Source organism: Rana temporaria, chromosome 6 (genome assembly GCF_905171775.1).
Source record: "Rana temporaria chromosome 6, aRanTem1.1, whole genome shotgun sequence".
NCBI lineage: Eukaryota > Metazoa > Chordata > Amphibia > Anura > Ranidae > Rana > Rana temporaria.
The window spans coordinates 216,091,081-216,114,663 of NC_053494.1; the positions used below are offsets into that span (position 1 = coordinate 216,091,081).

At 45.9% G+C, this 23,583-nt stretch overlaps 1 protein-coding gene across 1 annotated transcript in view; it reads right to left on the reverse strand.

Moving 5' to 3' along the window:
• LOC120944456 (contactin-associated protein-like 5) overlaps window positions 1–23,583 on the reverse strand; it is a 189,918-nt gene that overhangs the window by 106,915 nt on the left and 59,420 nt on the right. Inside the window, exon 9 of the mRNA XM_040358515.1 lies at window positions 12,933–13,133. Coding sequence (XP_040214449.1) covers window positions 12,933–13,133 — 201 coding nt within the window. The remainder of the gene's footprint in view (window positions 1–12,932; window positions 13,134–23,583) is intronic.

Consider the following 23,583-nt stretch of genomic DNA (forward strand, 5'->3'; position numbering starts at 1 on the left):
GAGATCCATCACGGGGAAACTTACCGAGCAGGTTCTCGGGTTTCCCTTCTGTTTTCTCGGCGGACTTTTTACAGCCGAGAAAATTGAGCACGTGTACAGGGCTTTATTCTCTGCTGGGCCATAGTTTGTGGGTAGGAGGCCAGCCCACAGCCCCCCTCCAAAACACACAGTGACAGTGGGTTCTGTCACACTTCCACTATATAAACTTTAATCAGGATACCATTCGAAAAATATGCACCACGGTAGGATCTTCTAGACATAAAAAAAAAGCTTCATTAGGACAGTTTTGGATCGAGTAGTGAAGGGTTGGAACCTCTGTAAGGGTTGTACAGCTGTGCCTCTATTGGAGAGATTTCCAATGTGCCATTAAGACCTGACGCAGGCAGGGCCGTTTGAAGGAATTTGGGGGCCCCAAGCAAAATGGGAGCACCCCCCCCCCCGCACGCAAAGCCTACGTTAGTGCTACACTAATTTTTTACTCTCATGTTCTTACTCCCCCCCCTCCCTAGTCCCTATGTTTTTCTATTCTCACCTCCCATTTTTCCCTGTAGGCTGTCGCTGTTGCGTGGCTGAGCTCCTCTTCCTCCTCTTAGTCCGGTGTTCTATCATTATGGGTCCCCATACCCCTATCAGATAGTGCCAGGGCCGGTACAGGAGATTCAGTTCCCGGCTGGACTGAAAGGAAGTGAGCACTCAGTGTGCACTTCCTGTCAGTCTGGCCGGGAACAGGAAACTGAATCTCCTGTACCACGCGTGGTACCCGGCTGCACTGACAGGGCTCGCGAGGAAGAAAGGAAGAGGAGCTCGGCCACGGTACAGCCTGGGAAGGGAAAGTTGGGGGCCCCAGGTCAGCTCGGGGCCCCAAGCAATTGTTTGTTTTGCCTGTCTTGTAGCGACGGGCGTGGACGCGGGTTCTTAGGCCCCGTACACACGACCGAACATGTCTGCTGAAACTGGTCCGCAGACCAGTTTCAGAGGACATGTTCGGTCGTCTGTACGTCCGACCGGACAATTTTCCGGCGGATTGGACAGGTTTCCAGCGGACAAATGTTTCTTAGCATGCTAAGAAACATGTCCGCTGGAAGCCTGTCCGTCGGACATGTTCACTCGTCTGTACAGACTCACCAGACATGTCTGCTCGGCCGAAAGCCCTTGCATGCGTCAAAGTGATTCGACGCATGCGTGGAAGCATTGAACTTCCAGGGCTGCGCACGTCGCCGTGTCATCGTCGCGCCGATGGCGCAGCCACGTCACCGCGTATCGTGTCCGCGCGGATTTCTGTTTGATGGTGTGCACAAGCATCAGACAGAAATCTCCGAGCGGTCATGTCCGCTGAAAACGGTACGGCAGACCGTTTTCAGCGGACAGTCCGTCCGTGTGTACGAGGCCGAACAGTGACAGTTAAAGCGGAACTTCACTCAAAAAGTGACGTCCCACTGGTTTTGCTCCCTCCCCCCCAGCCTGTAACTGAGTTACAGGTTATTTTTATGGGGAGGACAACCGATTACTGATTTTTTTATTGGTACCCGTTCCCACTTTTATATATGAAAAATCCCTAACATTTATATAAACATATATATTTATTATCCCGTATTACTTCAGTACTCTGCATGACTAATTTGGCATTGGGTATCGGGTGCGCTTATTTTATTTATGACATTTCATCTCATATTAAAAAAAAAATGTTTTGGTGTCTATCCAGCTTCCAATTTATCTCATTTAGACATATTTTTCACAATCCTCGGCATATCAGCATTTTGTTTATCTGAACCACCTTGATATCAGATCTGTCCATCAAGAATCATCCCGCCATTTGTAGGACTCATTAAACATCCAAAGTCATCTGCGTCCCGTCATTGAACATCTCCCATGAATGAAATATTTCCCCCTCGCTGGGACACAACGGCAAATGTTGTTTAACGTCTCATCAGCCCAAACTGAGCCAGCCGGTGTTTTGCATGAAAATGTATTTTTAATGAGACGACCGTTTTAACTCCGACACCTTGATACGAACATGAAGAATATAAGAAGGAAAGACCTAATTAACTATTAACTTTTATCATTTTATCTCTTAGGCCTCGTACACACGACCGAACATGTCTGCTGAAACTGGTCCGCGGACCAGTTTCCGCGGACATGTTCGGTCGTGTGTAGGGCCGACCGGACAGGTTTCCAGCGGACAAATGTTTCTTAGCATGCTAAGAAACATGTCCGACGGTCAGTACGACTCACCGGACATGTCCGCTGGCCCAAGAACCCGCGCATGGCGTCGAAGTGATTTGACGCATGCGTGGAAGCATTGAACTTCCGGGTTCGCGCACGTCGCCGCGTCATCGTCGCCGTCACGTCTGTCCGCGGGGATTTTGGTTTGATGGTGTGTACAACCATCAGACCAAAATCTGCTAGCGGACATGTCCGATGAAAACGGTCCGCAGACCGTTTTCATCGGACAGGTCCACTCGTCTGTACGAGGCCTCACTCTTAAAGCGGATGTAATTGAAATGAGGAGCAATATAGCCCAAATGGCATCAGCATAAAAATAAATATAAATGATCAGTGAACAATAACAGTAATGGTGCAAATCATATAACTACACAGGTTCCTCTTAATGTGATGAAATACACTATAAGTAATGGTGCAAAAAAAAAATTCCAGGTAGCTGTGCTAAGTGACACTCCTATACTGGTGATAAACAGTCCATCAACAGAGTTTGAAAAATATTAGCAAAAAATATAAGTAAAATTTCAAAAGTCCAAGAAAGCAAAAGTGCAAGTGTGGGTCCGCAATATGGAGTGAGAGGAAAATGGGTATCCAGTGATCCTTTTAGGGTAAGTAAGGATGTCCCCTTACCTTACTGCTGTAAGGTAACAGCATATAGATCCAACCACATTAGATGGTTCACTCGATGGGCTCTGATCTAACAACGGCAGGTCCTCCTTGGAGTTCTCGTCCCAGATTGGTCAGTTTCTCGCCCCAAAGAAATAAAGCATCGATGGTGTGATACCGTTTTAAAAATTTTAATTCTCAAAGAAAATAGACAGGGGTACTCACATAATCCAAAATACAATTGAGCATGTAAAAAAGAGGGGCAATCTGTCGCCAACGTCACCTCCGATACCTCTCAGTGGACTCATGCGCATTCGTCACTATCATGTGACTTCCTCAGGAGTAGTGAGAGGCATAAATGGGATCCTTTTTATAAGGTGACTTGTTTAATAGGCTGTAAGTAAACTCAGCTGTTTGCCATGTAAATAATGCAGCTGCAGCCATTTTCCCGTAGTCTGCTAGGCATTTAATAGTAAAATCAAAAAATCAAAAAATTCCACCCAGCATATAAAATATTTAAATTAGTAGCATTCAAATGGTGGGTGACAGATATGACATCTCATTTATATGGTTAACAATGAAAAAAATTGAAAAAACTTAAAAGCTTCAGCCAGGGGACGGAGACCATGGGGGGGGCAAACACAGAAGTCCCATTGTACCATCATAACATTCTGTGTTGACAGTACACAGCGTTCTACAGGAAGTCCGGCAGCCGCCATTTTGTTGTAGCTCAAAAGACGTCCCCAGCATCTCACAGAGCGCTGGGGATACGTCTTACAAAAGTGAGCCAATCTGTCTGATGTCTGGTCGGGGGCCTGCACGGGGCCCCCCGACCTCGGCCAGCATCACAAATAGGCTTCCATCACGTATCGGCGGCGTCTATCAAAACGAGCGCCGCCGGAAGTGCAGCCACCTTGCAGCCACCGGAAGTGGAGCCGCGGCCATTTTTTTGAAGCCAATGCTTATTAAATGGTGACACACGGCGTCCTCACAAGGGAGCACTCGAGGGAAACAATTAAAAACACAGGGGAGCAGGAATTTATGTGTATATACACACTCATAATGCACCGAGAAGGTTGAGGTTCAATTGGTATATTAAAAAATATTGAGAGCCAAAATAATTTGTTAAAAAATATATATAAGTTAAAAAGTATAAAAAATATAAATGAATGTATGTCGACATATTTAATTTCATTGAATGGATATGCCACATAAGGTTAAAAGACGTAGATGACGTGTGCGAACAGATCCACATATACAGATTAAAAACAATCTACGTCATCAATATTAGATAGCGAAAAGGAGAGAACAGAGAGGGTAAGTGAAGCAAGAAATAAATCAAAAAATAAAGTCTTATCGGTCACTTAAAAAACAATTAAGATCAAAATCTATGTTAAGACCTCGGGGAGCAAAAGTATCCAGAGTAAATATCCAGCGAGATTCTAACTGGCTCAATGTTCTAACTTTATGCCCACCTCGCCAGTGTCTCACATAGGGCTCTATGCCCCAAAATTTAAGATGTGTCGGATCTTTATTGTGGTGGGTAAGGAAGTGTCCCTTTTGGCTAGCAACAGCAGACGTATCGTCGTTATACACGATCATACTACATCATCAAGCATGCGAAGCAGTCAAATGGGGCCTCAGGAAATATTCCCAGTTGCCCTGCATCCAACGAAAATATCTGGTAAAAAGTTTGGACTTTTGTCTTAAAAATAGCTACTTCTGGTATGGCGGCAATTACTTTTTCCAGAAAACCGGCGTAGCCATGGGGGCAAAATTTGCCCCTAGTGTAGCTGGGCTCTTTATGGCCCAATGGGAAGAAGGGAAAATCTTCTCTGAACCTCCTGATGATCTGTACATATATAAAAGATATATTGATGATATCTTCATACTGTGGAGGGGCGAGAAAGAAACGCTAGCAGATTTTCTACAAGATTTAAATACCAATGACAGAAACATTGAACTCTCTTGGGAAATCAGCAACAAAAAGATCACATTCCTAGACCTAGAGGTGGAACAAGAAAATAACGAACTCCGGTCTAAAACTCATTTTAAAAATGTGGATCGTAATAGCTACTTGCCGCTTGAAAGTTGTCATCACAGAAACTGGCTTTTTAACATTCCAAAAGGGCAATTAATGCGCCTAAGACGAAATTGTACAGACAAAGATACTTTTCTCACCCAAGCAAAAGACATGGGAGAAAGGTTTAAACAAAAAGGATACGACAATTCCTTTATTAACCAGAAGATTGCAGAAGTGGCAACAATGGATAGACAGACTCTTATGAGTGATAAGCCTAAACATAAAATGCATAAAGACTTGATGCCTATCATCTTCGATTACAGTATACAACATAAATGCATTGAAAAAGTCATTAGACGCCATTGGAATATACTACTGGCTGACAAAGAACTGGGGGGTGTCCTTCCACCGATTCCAAAGTTCGTATATAAAAGGGCACCTACTATTAGAGACAAAATTGTTAAAAATGTGCCTGATCCGCCTAAAAATAAAAACAACTTCCTCTCTTTTTTCACTGGTAAAGGTTTTTTTCCATGCAAAAGATGCTACGCATGTTTGAGAACTCACAAACCGAACCAGAAGAGAAAAGATTTTACTGCAACTAGTACAGGAGATGTATACGAAATAAAAGAATTTATCTGCTGTAACACAGAGGGAGTTGTATACGCACTCGAATGCAGTTGCGGTCTACAATACATAGGCCGGACAAAAAGAGCATTACGAGTGCGTATAAAAGAACATGTCCAAAACATCCTTAAAGGTTTCGATAAACATAGTGTATCAAGACACTTCCTTACCCACCACAATAAAGATCCGACACATCTTAAATTTTGGGGCATAGAGCCCTATGTGAGACACTGGCGAGGTGGGCATAAAGTTAGAACATTGAGCCAGTTAGAATCTCGCTGGATATTTACTCTGGATACTTTTGCTCCCCGAGGTCTTAACATAGATTTTGATCTTAATTGTTTTTTAAGTGACCGATAAGACTTTATTTTTTGATTTATTTCTTGCTTCACTTACCCTCTCTGTTCTCTCCTTTTCGCTATCTAATATTGATGACGTAGATTGTTTTTAATCTGTATATGTGGATCTGTTCGCACACGTCATCTACGTCTTTTAACCTTATGTGGCATATCCATTCAATGAAATTAAATATGTCGACATACATTCATTTAAATTTTTATACTTTTTAACTTATATATATTTTTTAACAAATTATTTTGGCTCTCAATATTTTTTAATATACCAATTGAACCTCAACCTTCTCGGTGCATTATGAGTGTGTATATACACATAAATTCCTGCTCCCCTGTGTTTTTAATTGTTTCCCTCGAGTGCTCCCTTGTGAGGACGCCGTGTGTCACCATTTAATAAGCATTGGCTTCAAAAAAATGGCCGCGGCTCCACTTCCGGTGGCTGCAAGGTGGCTGCAGCTCCACTTCCGGCGGCGCTCGTTTTGATAGACGCCGCCGATACGTGATGGAAGCCTATTTGTGATGCTGGCCGAGGTCGGGGGGCCCCGTGCAGGCCCCCGACCAGACATCAGACAGAATGGCTCACTTTTGTAAGATGTATCCCCAGCGCTCTGTGAGATGCTGGGGACGTCTTTTGAGCTACAACAAAATGGCGGCTGCCGGACTTCCTGTAGAACGCTGTGTACTGTCAACACAGAATGTTATGATGGTACAATGGGACTTCTGTGTTTGCCCCCCCCATGGTCTCCGTCCCCTGGCTGAAGCTTTTAAGTTTTTTCAATTTTTTTCATTGTTAACCATATAAATGAGATGTCATATCTGTCACCCACCATTTGAATGCTACTAATTTAAATATTTTATATGCTGGGTGGAATTTTTTGATTTTTTGATTTTACTATTAAATGCCTAGCAGACTACGGGAAAATGGCTGCAGCTGCATTATTTACATGGCAAACAGCTGAGTTTACTTACAGCCTATTAAACAAGTCACCTTATAAAAAGGATCCCATTTATGCCTCTCACTACTCCTGAGGAAGTCACATGATAGTGACGAATGCGCATGAGTCCACTGAGAGGTATCGGAGGTGACGTTGGCGACAGATTGCCCCTCTTTTTTACATGCTCAATTGTATTTTGAATTATGTGAGTACCCCTGTCTATTTTCTTTGAGAATTAAAATTTTTAAAACGGTATCACACCATCGATGCTTTATTTCTTTGGGGCGAGAAACTGACCAATCTGGGACGAGAACTCCAAGGAGGACCTGCCGTTGTTAGATCAGAGCCCATCGAGTGAACCATCTAATGTGGTTGGATCTATATGCTGTTACCTTACAGCAGTAAGGTAAGGGGACATCCTTACTTACCCTAAAAGGATCACTGGATACCCATTTTCCTCTCACTCCATATTGCGGACCTACACTTGCACTTTTGCTTTCTTGGACTTTTGAAATTTTACTTATATTTTTTGCTAATATTTTTCAAACTCTGTTGATGGACTGTTTATCACCAGTATAGGAGTGTCACTTAGCACAGCTACCTGGAATTTTTTTTTTGCACCATTACTTATAGTGTATTTCATCACATTAAGAGGAACCTGTGTAGTTATATGATTTGCACCATTACTGTTATTGTTCACTGATCATTTATATTTATTTTTATGCTGATGCCATTTGGGCTATATTGCTCCTCATTTCAATTACACCTACTTTCATTCCCCTCCCCCACCTGCTTATTCACTTATCCATTCACCACTGATTAGCGCAGCACTACCCTCCCCATTTTCAATTGTTTATGGTTTGATACACCTTCCAGTGCCGCAGCTGTACCTCCACTTCTCATCACTTTCATTTCCCCTCCCCCTTTCTTCCCCTCTCTGTTTCCCCTCCTTTGATAAGCGCGGTAATATCCATTTTTCCCTTAAAGCGGATGTGCCACTAAAAAAAATATATTAAAAGCCAGCAGCTACAAATACTGCAGCTGCTGACTTTTAATATAAGGACACTTACCTGTCCTGGAGTCCAGCGCCGATCGCAGCAGATGACGAGCGATCGCTCGTCACCCTGCTGCTCCCCCCTCCATCCACGGTGAGGGCTGCGGCTTCACTGCCCGGTTCCCTACGGCGCATGCGCGAGTCGCGCTGCGCCCGCCGATTGGCTCCCGCTATGTGCTGGGAGCCGAGTGTTCCCAGCATACAACGGGGGACGGACAGGAAGCAAGGAAAAAACCAGTCTTTTGCCCGTATCATAGGGCCGGAAGTGGGTGCAGATACCTGTCTGTAGACAGGTATCTGCACCCCCCTCCCCCCTGAAAGGTGTCAAATGTGACACCGGAGGGGGGGAGGGTGCCGATCAGCGCGACTTCACTTTAGAGTGGAGATCCGCTTTAAGCCTCGTACACACGACCGGTTTTCCTGCCAGGGAAACTGCGAGGGGAGCTTTTGGCCGGGAAAACCGGCAGTGTGTATGCTTCCTCGCAGTTTTCCCGACAGGAAAACTGCCGGAAATCACCAGCGGGAAAATAGAGAACCTGCTCTCTATTTTCCCGCCGGGATTCCCGGCAGTTTTAAACCCGGCAGTTTTCCTATGGGGAATCACTGTGAGGAAGCATACACATGGCCGGGATTCCCGACCAATGCTCTCCCTGCAGTTTTCCAGACGGGAAACCCAGCCGTGTGTACACGGGGAAACTTACCGAGCAGGTTCTCGGGTGTTCCCGTCAGACTTTATACCGCCGGGAATCCTGGTCATGTGTACGAGGCTTTATACTAGCACTGAACCCAATCTCAAAACACTTCCAACATGTTAGGTCCCTTCAAAAGTCAATATTCAATATTTTTAAATCTGCAGCTTGCATTAAAGGGGTTGTAATGGTTCGTTTTTTTTTCACCTTAGTGCATGTCGTGCTCGCCCCCTCCCTTGGACTACAGTAGAGTCAGGACGCTCTCTACGTTGCAGATAGAGAAAGGAGCTGTGTGTTAGTGGGCGTCCTGACCCTCCTGTTGTCCAAGGGAGGGGGTGAGCACCAGGGCTGTCTTAATAAGAGGGCACACCTGGGCACTGCCCAGGGGCCCCAGCTGCATGGGGGGCCCCCTGCACTTTCCCCAAAGCAGCTGGTCCTTTAGCCCACACTGCCCTAAAATTGGGGGCCCCATGATGGCACTGAGAGTGATAGATGCAAAGGGGAGGCAGTCTGCCTCCTACCTACCGTATTTATCGGCGTATATCGCGCACTTTTTTGCCCTGAATTTCAGAAAATTCAGGGCAAAATCGTGGGTGCGCGATATACGCCGATACCCGCTTCCCGCTCCAAGTTTGAACTACTGCGCTGGCATATACCAAGCGCAGTACACTCGTGTATAGTCGGGCAGGCTCGGGTTCTCTCGCAGTCACGTCCCGGACGTACAGAACGCACAGGACGTGACCGCGGGAGGAGCCGAGCTTGCCCGACTATACACGAGTGCACTGCGCTTGGTATATGCCGGCGCAGTAGTTCAAACTCAGCGTGGGAAGCGGGGATCGAGCGGGGAGGACACCACAGAAGGACGCCGGACCCGACGAGGAGGACACCACCGAAGCCGCAGACGGACGCCGGACCCGACAAGGCCGCCGATGGACGCCGCGCAAGACACCAAAACTGTAAGTACTAAAATCTTTTTTTTTTTACAGGAATGCGGGTCCACTTTAGGGGTGCGCGCTATACGCCGGAGCGCTCAATACCACGATAAATACGGTACTTAATGTCTGTTTACCTGCACTGTCATCATTGTAGGGGCCCCGGAGCATTACTTTGCCCAGGGGCCCATGATGCTATTAAGATGGCCCTGGTGAGCACGACACTCCACACCAGGGAGAAAGCCTCGCATTACTGTGTGGAGTTACAGACAGAAGAACAGGAAGTGAGGATTTCTCAGAAGAAATAAGGACATTTAAAAGCAAAATGGAAGGATGAGGTAAGTGAAGGAGGACGGCACTGAGGGAAAGGAAGCTATTTAGGAAAAATAGAGATGGGAAAAAGTTCTTCCAGGCATTATTTGGATAAACCAAAACTTTCCCCTCCGTTGTGCTTTAGGCTTTACCCAAAAATAATTGCATCAGCCAAAAGGGAACAGACATAATCCATTCAGAAAATAAACTTGTGCTTCTGCCGGGAAGCTATTCTCATCTCCACCTGATAAGTATCTCATAGAAATGAATTCACGCCGGGCTCCAGTGTGGGTTTGGAGTGCTGTTTGCATGTGATGGGACTTATTAAGTTCGCTGGCAGACCGCGGGGACCCTTCAGAGAGTTATTGAGAAGTTATTTTAGTCTGGAAGAGCAAGTTCCTGAAATGTTATTACCTGTCAGTCTGGGCGCAGCTCGGGAAATGGAACCGTTCTTCCATCGCCTGGATGTCAGAAAACCCCAATCTCAAGGATAGAGGCGTAGAGACAGGCAGGTGACAGCTCTGCCTTGGGTCCTATTTCTGGCCTAACTGGCTGAAAGGTCAACACACTAATGACTGAACCCCAGGATAAGAACACATTGTCTAGTTAAATGTATATTCTTGAATCTTAGGGGTATACATTATATTATCACCAAAAGTATTGGGACGCCTGCCTTTACACGCACATGAACTTTAATGGCATCCCAGTCTTAGTCCGTAGGGCAGGGGCGTCGTTAGGCCCGGGCTTGGGGGGCTGGAGCCACGAATGGGCCCTCGAAAAGCCCCGAATCTATTTACCTATTGTTTGTATTGTTAGCCCCGAGCGCCGGGGCTTGGGACTGATCTGATGGGCGAGTGCGGCTGACGGCTGTGGCCGAGTTCGGCCGAGTGCGGCTGGGGCCGAGTTTGGCCAAATGCGGCTGGGGCTGAGTTCGGCCGAGTGCGGCTGGGGCCAAGTTTGGCCGAGTGCGGCCGAGTTCGGTCGAGTGCCATAGGTCCGGCCTTCTGGAGCCTGCAGCGCCAATCCAGGAGGACCATGGAACGTGTGACGTGGTGGTGTGTCGCCGTCCATCATAGCCTGCAGAGTCTCCAGAAGGCGGGAATTTCAAAATGCAGCCGCCGAAGTTACAATATCCCTGCTCGGGTGGGCGGCTCTCCTCCCTCTGCTCCTCGGCATGGCAGCTCCTCTCCTCGGCATGGCAGCTCCTCTCCTTGGCATGGCAGCTCCTTGACCTCTACTCTCTGACAGTGATGAGTGACTGACACCACGGCTGAGCTCAGGTAAGTCAGTGTGTGTGTATCTATGCCATTGTCAGTAGGTCAGTGTGTGTTAGGTCATGTAGTGCAGGTAGGTCAGTGCAGGTAGGTCAGTGGTCAGCATTGATGGGCACTGGTAAGTCGCACAACCCCACCGCCAGGCCCCAAAAAACGCTACTCCACATACAACACCTCTTCAGGGAAACCCCCCCCCTTCCCAAAAACCAGCTTGTGCTGTAACGAATCACAGAAAAGTGATCGGACACAAAAGGCGGGATTTATGATTTCTCCAATCACAAGCAGGGGGCGGGGATTGTGCTCCTCCAGGCATTCCCGGCCAGGACAAGTACTGTCAGTGAGTAAAATGGTGATGTGGCGACCTTTTTTGCGGGCCCGGGGGTGTGGCTGTGTCAGTTTCATTCTGGGACACTGTATTGTCCTGGAATGAAGGTGCCCGGGACAGACCTGCAAAATGTGGGACTGTCCCGAACAATCCGGGACAAGTTGTCGCCCGAGCCCTGTCAGGACACCGGGTGCATGAATTCCAATGGCGGTGGTGGGCAGGGGTGTGTTTTATAAAGGCACCTGATTAGCATACCTCCCAACTTTCTGAAATGGAAATGAGGGACACCTATAAACAAAACTATACAGGCATAGGACACACACCCTGCCACTCCCCCCTTTAAAGGAGAACTGTACAAAAAAAATGATTGGTTAAACCCACAAGTGCTTTTTTACCACTACTGTTCTGTTATATTTGTTTTTGGAATTTACAAATGCAGCAATTTAGAAATTGGATAAAGGGGTTAGCACTGGGAAACTATTTTTGATAGAGAAGTAGTCCATTTTATATACAACTGTATAGATCAGACCAAAATGAGGGATAAATGAGGAGGAAAGAGGGACAGAGGGACTTTGATCCAAATGAGGGACAGTCCCTCGAAATCAGGGACAGTTGGGAGGTATGGATTAGAGCTAGAGGCTCTAATAGGCTTCAAAATAGGGTGGGCTTTCGGGGTGCAGAGAAATGCGCCATGAGCCCACCCAGTCGTGTTGCAACAACGAATGAATATTCGCTGTTGCAACACTGTTCTTCCTCCCGGCCAATCGGGAAGCGGGTCTGATACCCGTTACCCGATTGACTAAAAGGACAGGCGATCCTATTGGACACCTAGGAGGAGGGGAGGAGACGCTGAGTAGAAGCTAGGTGGAGAAGGCACAGGAGCCGCTTCCCAATGCAGTTTAATGTCCACCGGTGCCCGTTCCCTGCTGCTGCCCGATGTGCCCACTGCTGCCCATGCTCCACTGCTGCCTATGTGCTCGTTGCTGCCCGATCCCTGCTGCTGCCCTTACCCGCTGCTGCCCAATGTACCCGCTGCTGCCCGATGTGCCCGCTGCTGCCCGATCCCTGCTGCTGCCTGCTGCCTAGATGGGATAAGTGCCGGTGGACCAGCAGACAGCAAGGGGGGGTTTGAGGTGCTGCAAGGGGGGGTTGTTTGCCCACTGGCCCCCCAAACACAAACCACCAGTCGCCACTGATTGTGCCCTTCATTGGGGTCATTGGGAGGAATTTGCCCCATCATTGGTGTGGTTGGGCCCCATTGTTGGTGTCATCGGGAGGAATTGTGCCCTTCATAAAAGTGAGCGATTTTCCGCATGAAGCTCCCAGGGTGCAGTTTGGAGACTACTGCTACGTGTTTCTCAGATGTACTCTACTTCCTCAGGGGATGATCAATGCTAATTCGGTGTTAAACATAAAGGTAAATTGATAATTGTTTTAATATATATTAAAGAGTTGCATGAAAAAAAAAAAAATGAATAGTACCTGGCTTAAATTAGCAATCAAAACTAGGGAAATAAAAATAAATACAAAACAGATAAGCGACAATAGAAGTTTCAGCGGAACTATTGAAAGGTTCACTTACTTGGAGAATTAAGGAGCCGCGAATGTTTGCAGTGATAAGCCGCCTCCTGCTCGCAGTATTCCGCGTTGTTGATTAGGGCCTCCATTTGCTCCGCGCTGCCTCCGTAGTTAAATGCCGCGGAGTACGGCTTCCCAGAAATCGTTCCGCGCACGGCAGTCCGATCGGTGATGTTGTGTTGAACGATGGTCCAAATCTTCTCTTCTGTTGGAGGAAATAAAACACCCCAAATGTTATGTCCGTTTTTAATTATTTCATTGTATTTAATTTTTTGTTGATAAATGCCAACACATAAATGGTGATTTTTTATTTTATTATTATTATTTAGTTGCCTGATAGACATTCCCAACACCTAAATGAAGTAGAAAGCACAGTAGCCTGACATCGCCGCTAATTGCCAGGCAGTGACTTGGCGATGTCACCCTGCAGCAGGAAGTGTGTTTTTACTGGCGGGAACGATGTATAGCAACCATATCAACCATGGTGTGGTGATTATTGAAGCGCAAACACCAGCCACTTCCCAGACAAATTGCCCGCAAAAAAAGCACATAACCCCCCAGTGCCTTGGCACAATTTTCTTCCACAGCACCCCACCCAGGTGCCAAAAAGGTTGGGGACCACTGGTATAAAGTATAAAGTGGAATTTGTAGCGGTTAAACCATCACTTCCAGGACTCCTCATTCTTATTTACACTGAAGATAGTTCTTAATGACGGTGGCTGTATGTTTCGGGTGGTTGTTCTGCTGCAGAATACATTTGGGGCCAATCACAAGCCTCTCTGATGGTACGGCATGATGAAGAAGAATCTTCCTGTATTTCTCAGCATTGAGGACACCATTGATCATGACCAAATCTTCAACTCCATTTGCAGAAATGCAGCCCCAAACTTTTTAGGAACCTTCGCCATGCTTCACAGTTGGCTGCAGACACTCATTGTACTGATCCCCAGTCCTTCGCCAACAAACTGCCTCCTGCTGCAGCCAAATATTTTACGTTTTGACTCATCAGTCCAGAGCACCTGCTGCCATTTTTCTGTACCCCGGTTCCTATGTTTTCCTGCATAGTAGAGTCACTTAGCCTTGTTTCCACGTCGGAGGTTTGGCTTTTTGGCCACAATTCTTCCATGAAGACCACTTCTGGCCAGACTTCTTTGGACAGTAGATGGGTGTACCTGGGTCCCACTGGTTTCCACCAGTTCTGTGCTGATGGCAGATCTTTTGATGTGGGAGGGAAGTAACCATGATGTGTCTTTCATTTGCTGCATTTGTTTTCTATGCCAACCACTGCGTCTACACTCCTCAAAATTTACCATTTATGTGTGCTTTTTCAAAAGAGCTTGAACAGCACATCTTGAATCCCCAGTCGGCTTCAAACTCTTTACCTGGGAGAGACCTTGCTAATGCAGTATAACTACCTTGTGTCTTGTTGCTGTGCTTAGTCTTGCCATGGTGTATCACCCGTGACATGAAACTGTCTTTTACAACCTCACCTTAGTAGCAGAGTTTGGCTGTTCCTCACCCAGTTTTAAACCTCCTACACAGTTGTTTCTGTTTCAGTTAATGACTGTGTTTCAACCTACATATAAAATTGATGATCATTAGCACCTGCTTGGCATAATTGGTTAATAATATACCCGACTCTAATCCTACAAAATCCCTGACTTTGTGCAAGTGTACAAAGTGTGCAAGTGTTATGCCGCGTATACACGATCATTTTTCGGCATTAAAAAAACAAAGTTAAATGTGATTTAAAATGATGGTGTGTGGGCTTCACATCATTTTTCGGGTTCTGAAAAATGAAAAAAAAAATTTGAGCATGCTCTATTTTTTAACGACGTTATAAACTATGGGCTAGATTCAGGTACGGCAACGTAAATTTGTGCGGGCGTAGCGTATGTTATTTACGCTACGCCGCCACAATTTAGAGAGGCAAGTGCAGTATTCTCAAAGCACTTGCTCCGTAAGTTGCAGCGGCGTAGCGTATATTTGCCGGCGTAAGCGCGCCAAATACAAATTGTTAAGAGTTGGGCGTGTTTTATGTAAATAAAACATGACCCCCACGTAAATTACATTTCTCACGAACGGCGCATGCGCGGGCCGTGAACGTATCCCAGTGCGCATGCTCCTAATCACGTCGCAAATAGTCAATGCTTTCGACGTGAACGCAAAGCCCTATTCGCCAATGACTTACGCAAACGACGTACAATTTTCAAAATTTTACGCGGGAACGACGTCCATACTTAACATTGGCTATGCCTCATATAGCAGGAGTAACGTTACGCCGGAAAAAGCCTTACGCAAACGACGTAAAAAAATCCGCCACTACAGTATGGTGTGTGGGCAACATCGTTTTTATGATGAAGTTGGAAAAAAAGTTTTTTCTACATGCCGAAAAACGTCGTTTTTTTCATGCCAAAAAATGATCGTATGTACTCGGCATAAAAACTAATGCTGATTTGAAGCCAAAGGGAAGTCAAACCAAATGTTAATTTAATTTAGATTTTTGCATTTTGCAATTTGTAAATTACTAAAAATTTACAATTAACCACTTAAGGACCGCCTCCTGCACATTTACGTCGGCAGAATGGCACGGCTGGGCACATGCACGTACAGGTACGTCCTGTGCTAGTGCCCAGCCGTGGGTCGCGGCGCGCGCCCGCGACACGTTTCGAAGCTCCGTGACCAGGACTGCGTGACCCGCGGACCCGATCGCTGCTGGAGTCCCGCGATCGGTCCCCGGAGCTGAAGAACGGGGAGAGCTGTGTGTAAGCTTCCCCGTTCTTCACTGTGGCGGCGTCATCGATCGTGTGATCCCTTTTATAGGGATACACAATCGATGACGTCACACCTACAGCCACACCCCCCTACAGTTAGAAACACAGTTGAGGTCACACTTAACCCCTTCAGCGCCCCCCTTGTGGTTAACGCCCAAACTGCAATTGTAATTTTCACAGTAAACAATGCATTTTAAATGCATTTTTTGCTGTGAAAATTACAATGGTCCCAAAAATGGGTCAAAATTGTCCGATGTGTCCGCCATAATGTCGCAGTCATGAAAAAAATCGCTGATCGCCGCCATTAGTAGTAAAAAAATATTTTTTTATAAAAATGCAATAAAACTATCCCCTATTTTGTAAACGCTATAAATGTTGCGCAAACCAATCGATAAACGCTTATTGTGATTTTTTTTAACCAAAAATATGTAGAAGAATACGTATCGGGCTAAACTGAGGAACACAAAAAAGTTTTTTGATATATTTTTGGGGGATATTTATTATAGCAAAAAGTAAAAGATATTGCATTTTTTTCAAAATTGTCGCTCTATTTTTGTTTATAGCGCAAAAAATAAAAAACGCAGAGGTGATCAAATACCACCAAAAGAAATTTGTGGGGAAAAAAGGACGTCAATTTTGTTTGGGAGACACGTCGCACTGGATTGTCAGTGCCGAATCGCAAAAACTGGCCAGGTCCTTTAGCTGCCTAAAGGTCCGGGTCTTAAGTGGTTAATTTAGATTTTTGCATTTTGCAATTTGTAAATTGCTAAAAATTTACAATTAAAATATATATTTGCAGCATTTCTTTACACCTGCCCAAAACTATATTATATATATATATATATATATATATATATATATATATATATATATATATATATATATATATATATATACACACACATACATATATATCAGCTGCATTGAAGAGGCTTTGCATACAGAAGATATATATATACATATATAAATTCTTCTGTATGTTGTTACAAAGTTTTATTTGAACAGAAACATGAAATAATGGAACTTTCATCCCATTCCCTGGTCCTGTAGATGAGGGTCGGAGGACGTGGACCGGAGTCTGCTAGAGATGGAACTGTTGACCCAACAACATCAAAGGGCTTTGTTATCATAAAAGAGAAAAGTAACATAAAGCTTCTCCTGCCTTTGTGATTCTGACTTTTCCTGAACTGTTTGATCTACAAAAGGTAGGGAAATCAGGATCTTGTCTGTTATACAAGAGGAAACACAAAGGATTTCTCCAATGCCATCTCAGGTATGGCTCTATATTTATAGCATGGTTGCTTTGTTGTGCTCGGATTCTTGGTTCCCTTCTCAGTAGGACAGTAATGGAGTTTTCTTGCATATGTCTGCATCTCCAGTTTTCTTTCACAATCCAAAACATTTGATGCATTATTGATAACATCTTCTATCTTAGACAGTCCCAGAAATGTTTAGTTAGTGTGGTGGAGACCAAATGTGATGTTGTGAACAGTTCTGTCTGCTCTGTACATCTAATGGTCATAGTTGAGCCTCTATGCACAAAGAATAGTTAGGCCCTAAAAATGGATAGGTTGTAGCCCTCTAATACACCTGGACTGACAACAGGGATGGTTGAAAAGCAGGCACAGTTGTCTAGAGAGGGATCACCTTGATGCATTTGGCCAGAGAGGGATCATTTGGATGTAGTTGACCAGAGAAGGATCATTTTGACACAATTGGCCAGAGAGGGATGACTTTGATGCATTTGGCCAGAGAGGCATCCCTCCGACACAGTTGGCAAGAGAGGGAACACTTTGGCGCAATTGGCCAGGGAAGGGATCACTTTGATGCAGTTGGCCAGAGTTGGATCACTTTGACAGTTGGCCAGAGAGGGATCATTTAGATACAGTTGGCCAGAGAGGAATCACTTTGATGCTGATGGCCAGAGAGGGATCACTTTGACGCAGTTGACCAGAGAAGGATAATTTTGACACAGTTGGCCAGAGAGGGATCATTTTGACACAATTGGCCAAAATGGGTTCTCTTTCATGCAGTTGGTCAGAGAGGGATCACTTTGACGCAGTTGGCAAGAGAGGGAACATTTTGATGCAGTTGGCCAGAGAGGTATCCCTTTGACACAGTTGGCAAGAGAGGGATCACTTTGGCGCAATTGGCCAGGAAAGGGATCACTTTGACCCAGTTGGCCAAAGAGGGATAATTTTGACACAGTTGGTCTGAGAGGAATCACTTTGATGCATTTGGCAAGAGAGGGATCACTCTGACACAGTTGGCCAGAGAGGGATCACTTTGATGCAGTTGGCCAGAGAGGGATTACTTTGACGCAGTTGGCCAGAGAGGGATCACGTTGATGCAGTTGGCCAGAGAGGGATCATTTTAATGCAGTTGGCAATTGAGGGAACACTTTGACACAAGTTGGCAAGAGAGGGATCACTTTGATTCATTTGGCCAGAAAGGAAACACTTTGACACAGTTGGCCAGAGAGGAAGAAGTGTGATGAAGTTGGCCAGAGAGGGATCACTTTGATGCATTTGGCCAGAGAGGGATCACTTTGATGCATTTGACTAGCTTGAACATGTATTGCAATGCTGTAACGGTCAGGGGTTAACACCGTTTACGATATTCCATTCCACCAACCCAAGACAGCTTATCCGACACTCCAACAATCCAGCAGACACGATCCATTGGATTTCCCCAGAAACAAGACACACACAGCTCTGTCTCTGGTTCCAAAACGAATGAATACTTTAATGATAAACTCAGTTTCTAACTACAGTTAGAAACCAAATCTGGACAATGACTCACTCCACCCACAACATCACACAAAGGGGTCCTAACGAGTCCCCCTCAATCCACATCTTAGACAGACTTTCTGACTCTGCGATAAGATATTCCCTCCTGCTACATAAAACACATTTAGTAAACATAATTGACCTGCTAATCCACTACACCTGAAAGGTCAGACATCTGACCTTTCAGACTGCCAACACATATCTATCATCAATAGAACTTTCACACAATACAGTGTCATTAGCATACACAATGAAAGGTTCTTGAGAGGCAGACTTAATTAGCACAATAGACAATAGAATGCAATCACAGCAAGCTTTTATCATTACAGCCAGGTAGACTTAATTAGCACCTCAACAGTCTATGTGTTCCCACATGAATGAATACTGTCCTATTGACCTGTTGGGGTCAGAATAAACCACTTGTAATATTTCAAGATACTGTATCCTGCAATACATGAATTATCATTATTCTCCCATCTCATGTAATACAAGATATCAGTTCTCAGTCATCCTATGCCCCCTAGTGGACATAGGATGACCCTAGACCCAAGAGTCATTAGTGAAGCTGGCACAGGAGTACCCCACATCCTTCAAAAGTCTCTGGGTATCACGGGCCAGTCCGTTACAAATGTGAACTAAGAATCTAAGATTTTTTTAAGCAAAAGTTTGCTGTGAATATATAAGGGTTAACATGTGGTTGCACCTCTTTAGTATCCCATGGTTTGTATAAGTGGAAGTCATATTGAAACCCAAACATAGCCACAGGGAAGCCTGAAGTTGCTGTATTATTTTTGGATGGAGCAATAAGTTATGCTCACTGTGCTGTTACCATTATTGTGTTAAGGTGATTATGCTCTTGTGGTAGATGCTTTTTCCCAATGAGTTGCACCAGTTAAAACTACATTTAAGGGGATGGCAGCCCACTTCAATTGAACAAAATCGAAAGTTCACATAAACCTCAGTGGCACACCCAGGTGTTCTTCCATATCAACATGATTAGTCAACTAAAAATACCGGACTACCTGGCTCCCTTGTCAGAAATGCCATGGCTCTTCTGGCCTGTCCCTCTGACTGTGTTGCCCAGTTATTATCATGGCTCACAGACTCTAGTTGCAGCGCCTCTGGATAGAGTTTCTCCTTACAACCACACCTGACAGCCCACCTGACTTCTGGAACAAGACCTACTGTCTCCTGGTTGCTGGCTTGGGCACCTGACCTCTGTTTGAGACCTCCTGTCTCTTGACTCATGGCTGCGGCTCCTCTGACCTCTGGGTGAGACCTCCTGTCTCTTGACTCCTGGCTGGGGCTCCTCTGACCTCTGGTTGAGACCTCCTGTCTCTTGACTCCTGGCTGGGGCACCTCTGACCTCTGGGCGAGACCTCCTGTCTCCAATATGGGAGCAGTCTGAGCCATCCTCAGGCTTAAAAATATACAGACTGTCAAGTACCAGGTAAGACCAGACTGTGTGGACTGCACAGAGAGAACCAAAATGCATGTAAGTGAATAAAAACGTTTATTAAAACGGAGGTTCACAGAAAAAGTGAACCTCCACTTTTTGGATCTCTCCCCCCTCCAGTGTCACATTTGGCACCTTTCAGGGGGGAGGGGGGTGCAGATACCTGTCTGAGACAGGTATTTGCACCACTTCCGGGTTCTGACTCCCGCGGGGAGTCCAGCCTCGTTGACGTCACACCCTCGCTGTCTTCTAGGAAGCACTGTTCCCAGGAAAGAGCGGGGACCAGTGACGGCGCACTGCGATCCTCACGCATGCGCAGTGAAGCCGCAAGGCTTCACTGCCTAATTCCCTCACCGAGGATGGCGGCGGAAGCAGCAGAGGATCGAACGATTGCTCAGCCTCGTCTGCTGACATAGCGGGCGCGCTGGACAGGTAAGTGTCCATTTTTTAAAAGTCAGCAGCTGCAGTATTTGTAGCTGCTGGCTTTAAAAAAAAAACGGGTGGACCTCCGCTGTAAGATTAGTAATATATAAGTACACAAACATCTCCAATACCAAACAGTGACAATAAACCAAACAGTGACCCACAAATAACAAATAACCATACACAGTAGATGGGGAATACCGTAATCAAGAACGTAAGCCAGGCCAGGGTCATACGCAGAGGATCAGCAGATAAACAAAGGGCAGATCCAGAATCACAAACGTAAGCCAGGCCGGGGCCATACACAGGGAATCAGCCGATGGGGGAAGGTGAATGGGATCAGGCTGCAGGGCAAGGATGAAAGGGAACAGAAACACAGGAGGGACAGGATCAGGATAGGCTCGGGATCAGGATCGGATACAGGCTCAGGCTCGGAATCAGGATCGCTTACAGGCTCGGGATCAGGTAACAGGCTAGCAGGTCAGGGCGCAAGGATAACACCAAGGCAACTTGTGTGTGTGAGTTGCCGGGCATTTATATGCATGCCTGTAATTAGCCTCAAGTGACACCTGATCGTAGGAGGTGCTATTTGCTCCACACTGCCGGGAGACACCCGCTGGTACTACAGCCCAAGGATCTAACAGTGCCACCAGCAGGTGAATCCCTCCACTACAGATCCTGAGTGTTAGTAGACACCCACTGGTGGACACCGGTACTGCAATCCAAGAGACCGACAGCGCCACCAGCGGGTAAACCGTTTCCTGACACGGACACTGCACACAGGCTGTTGGCACCCATTAAAATCTGGACACCCAAGACACTTTAGAAACATCAAGCTCCAGGCCTCAATCCAGCTTTACAGAATCCAGAGAAAGCCAAAAACCCATCTTTCTCTGCTCAGAAACGATAATCTGGAACTTTGCATTAGGCCTTAATGCGAATCATGCGTAATTTTCCCCTATATTTTCACAGTGGCAGGGTTTCGCACTGTCACACTAAATTTATATTGTAGAAGGTACACAAATATCATAACAGCAATAGCCATAACTACCACAGCAAATACAATAACCAACATTTACATAAAAGCTGCCTAGCCAGAGCCACTGAGTTTCAATAGCAAGACTCTTGTTTTGTGAAATTAGATCAAAGCAGTTGATAACCCATCCCCCTCCTCTATTAGGAAAGAAAACACAACAAAAAATCGATATGTTATACCTCCATCAAATTCCTCTACCCTCCTGCGCGTTTTGCTTTTTGCAGCCCAACAATTAATGGATTTCCAGTGGTAGAGAATGAAAAGTTATTGAGAGAGCGCTGTGGATTTATGGAACATATAAAATAGTATAACCTTCTTCTCCTCATTATCTCTTGTGCTTTAATATCATTTGCTGCCATTAAGCTGGAGTGATATTATTTTATCACTCTTCTAAGCGTTCCAATCTACTGTTCTCCAGGAGAGCCTTGGAGGAAAAAAGAGAAAAAAAGACCAGAGCAGAGCAGTAAATATTACAGAATTCATTGCTCCGTCCACCCATGCAAAGTTAGATTCATCTTGGAAAAGAACGTTTTTAAGAGCCGCTTAAACTGCTTTCAAATGCAAAGGTGACAATGCTTTTAATTCTGGGCAAATACGACCCCTTTATGACTTGCTGCTTTTAGTTCATTGTCCAATTTAGCAGAAGATGCTGTTGGCACTCAGTCCTTGGAGACAGGTTTATGACTACTCGCTTCCTTCATTTCGATTTTCCTTCTTCCCATAATGAGCTGGTTACAGTATGAGCTACAGCACATTACCAATCTTCTCTTATCTTCCCAAAACCTTCATCTCTCTAGTCCCCTTGTCATCTCCTCCCATTGACTCCCCTCCATGACTTTCCCCACTGTCCACTCCGTCCAAGACCCCCTGCTCTCAAGCTGTTTCGTCACCTCTTCCCATAGTCTGTCTCTTCAAGACTTCTCTAGAGCCACTCCACTTCTCCCAAGACCCCCTGCTCTCTATCTGTTTCGTCATCTCCTCCCATAGTCTCTTCAAGACTTCTCTAGGGCCACTACACTTCTCCTAAGACCCTCTGCTTTCTATCTGTTTTGTCACCTCCTCCCATTGTCTCTTCAAGAATTCTCTAGGGCCACTCCACTTCCTTACAAGACCCCCTGCTCTCTAGCTGTTTTATCACCTCTTCCCATAGTCTCTTCAAGACTTCTCTAGAGCCACTCCACTTCTCCAAAGACCCTCTGCTCTCGAGCTGTTTTGTCACCTCTTCCCATAGTCTCTTCAATACTTCTCTAGGGCCACTCCACTTCTCCCAAGAACCTCTGCTCTCTAGCTGTTTCGTAACCACCTCCCATAGTCTATTCAAGACTTCTCTAGAGCCACTCCAGTTCTTCCAAGACCCCCTGTTCTCTAGCTGTTTCGTTACCTCCTCCCATAGTCTCTTCAAGACTTCTCTAGAGTCACTCCACTTCTTCCAAGACCCCCTGCTCTCTCTAGTTTTGTCACCTCCTCCCATAGTCTTAAAGACTTTTCCAGAGCTTCTCTGCACCTCCCAATATCTCCTGCTCTCTAGCCCCCTTGTCATTTCCTCCTATGATCTCCCCCAGGACTTCTCAGGAGCCTCTATGCTCTTCCCCAGACCTCCTGCACTATAGTCCCCCCGCCATCCACTCCCATAGTCTTCTCCAGAGATGGTACTCCCTACCCCAATCTGTCCATCTCCTAATCCGTCCGTCTTTAGGCAATCCCTAAAAAATTATCTCTTCAGGAAAGTCTAACCCACATCGTCATCTCCTCCCATTGTCTCCCCCATGACTTTTCCAGGGCCTCTTCACTCCTCCAAATACCCCCTGCTCTCTAGCTGTTTTGTCATCTCCTCCTATGGTGTACCCAGAACCTCTCCAGAGCATCTCTGCTCCTCTCAAGACCTCCTGCTCTCTAGCACCCTCATAATCGTTCTCCTTCTATGGTCTTCCCCAGGACTTCTCCACAGCCTCTATGCACTTCTCAAGATGTCCTGCTCTCTAGCCCCCTTTCCATTTCTCATGGTCTCCCCCAGGACTTCTCCAGACCCACTCTACTCCCAAGACCTCCTGCTCTCTAGCTCCTTCATAATCCATCTCCTTCTATGGTCTTCCCCTGGACATCTCCACATGTTCTATGCTCCTCCCAAGACCTCCTGCTCTCTAGACCCCTTGCCATCTCCCATGGTCTCCCCCAAG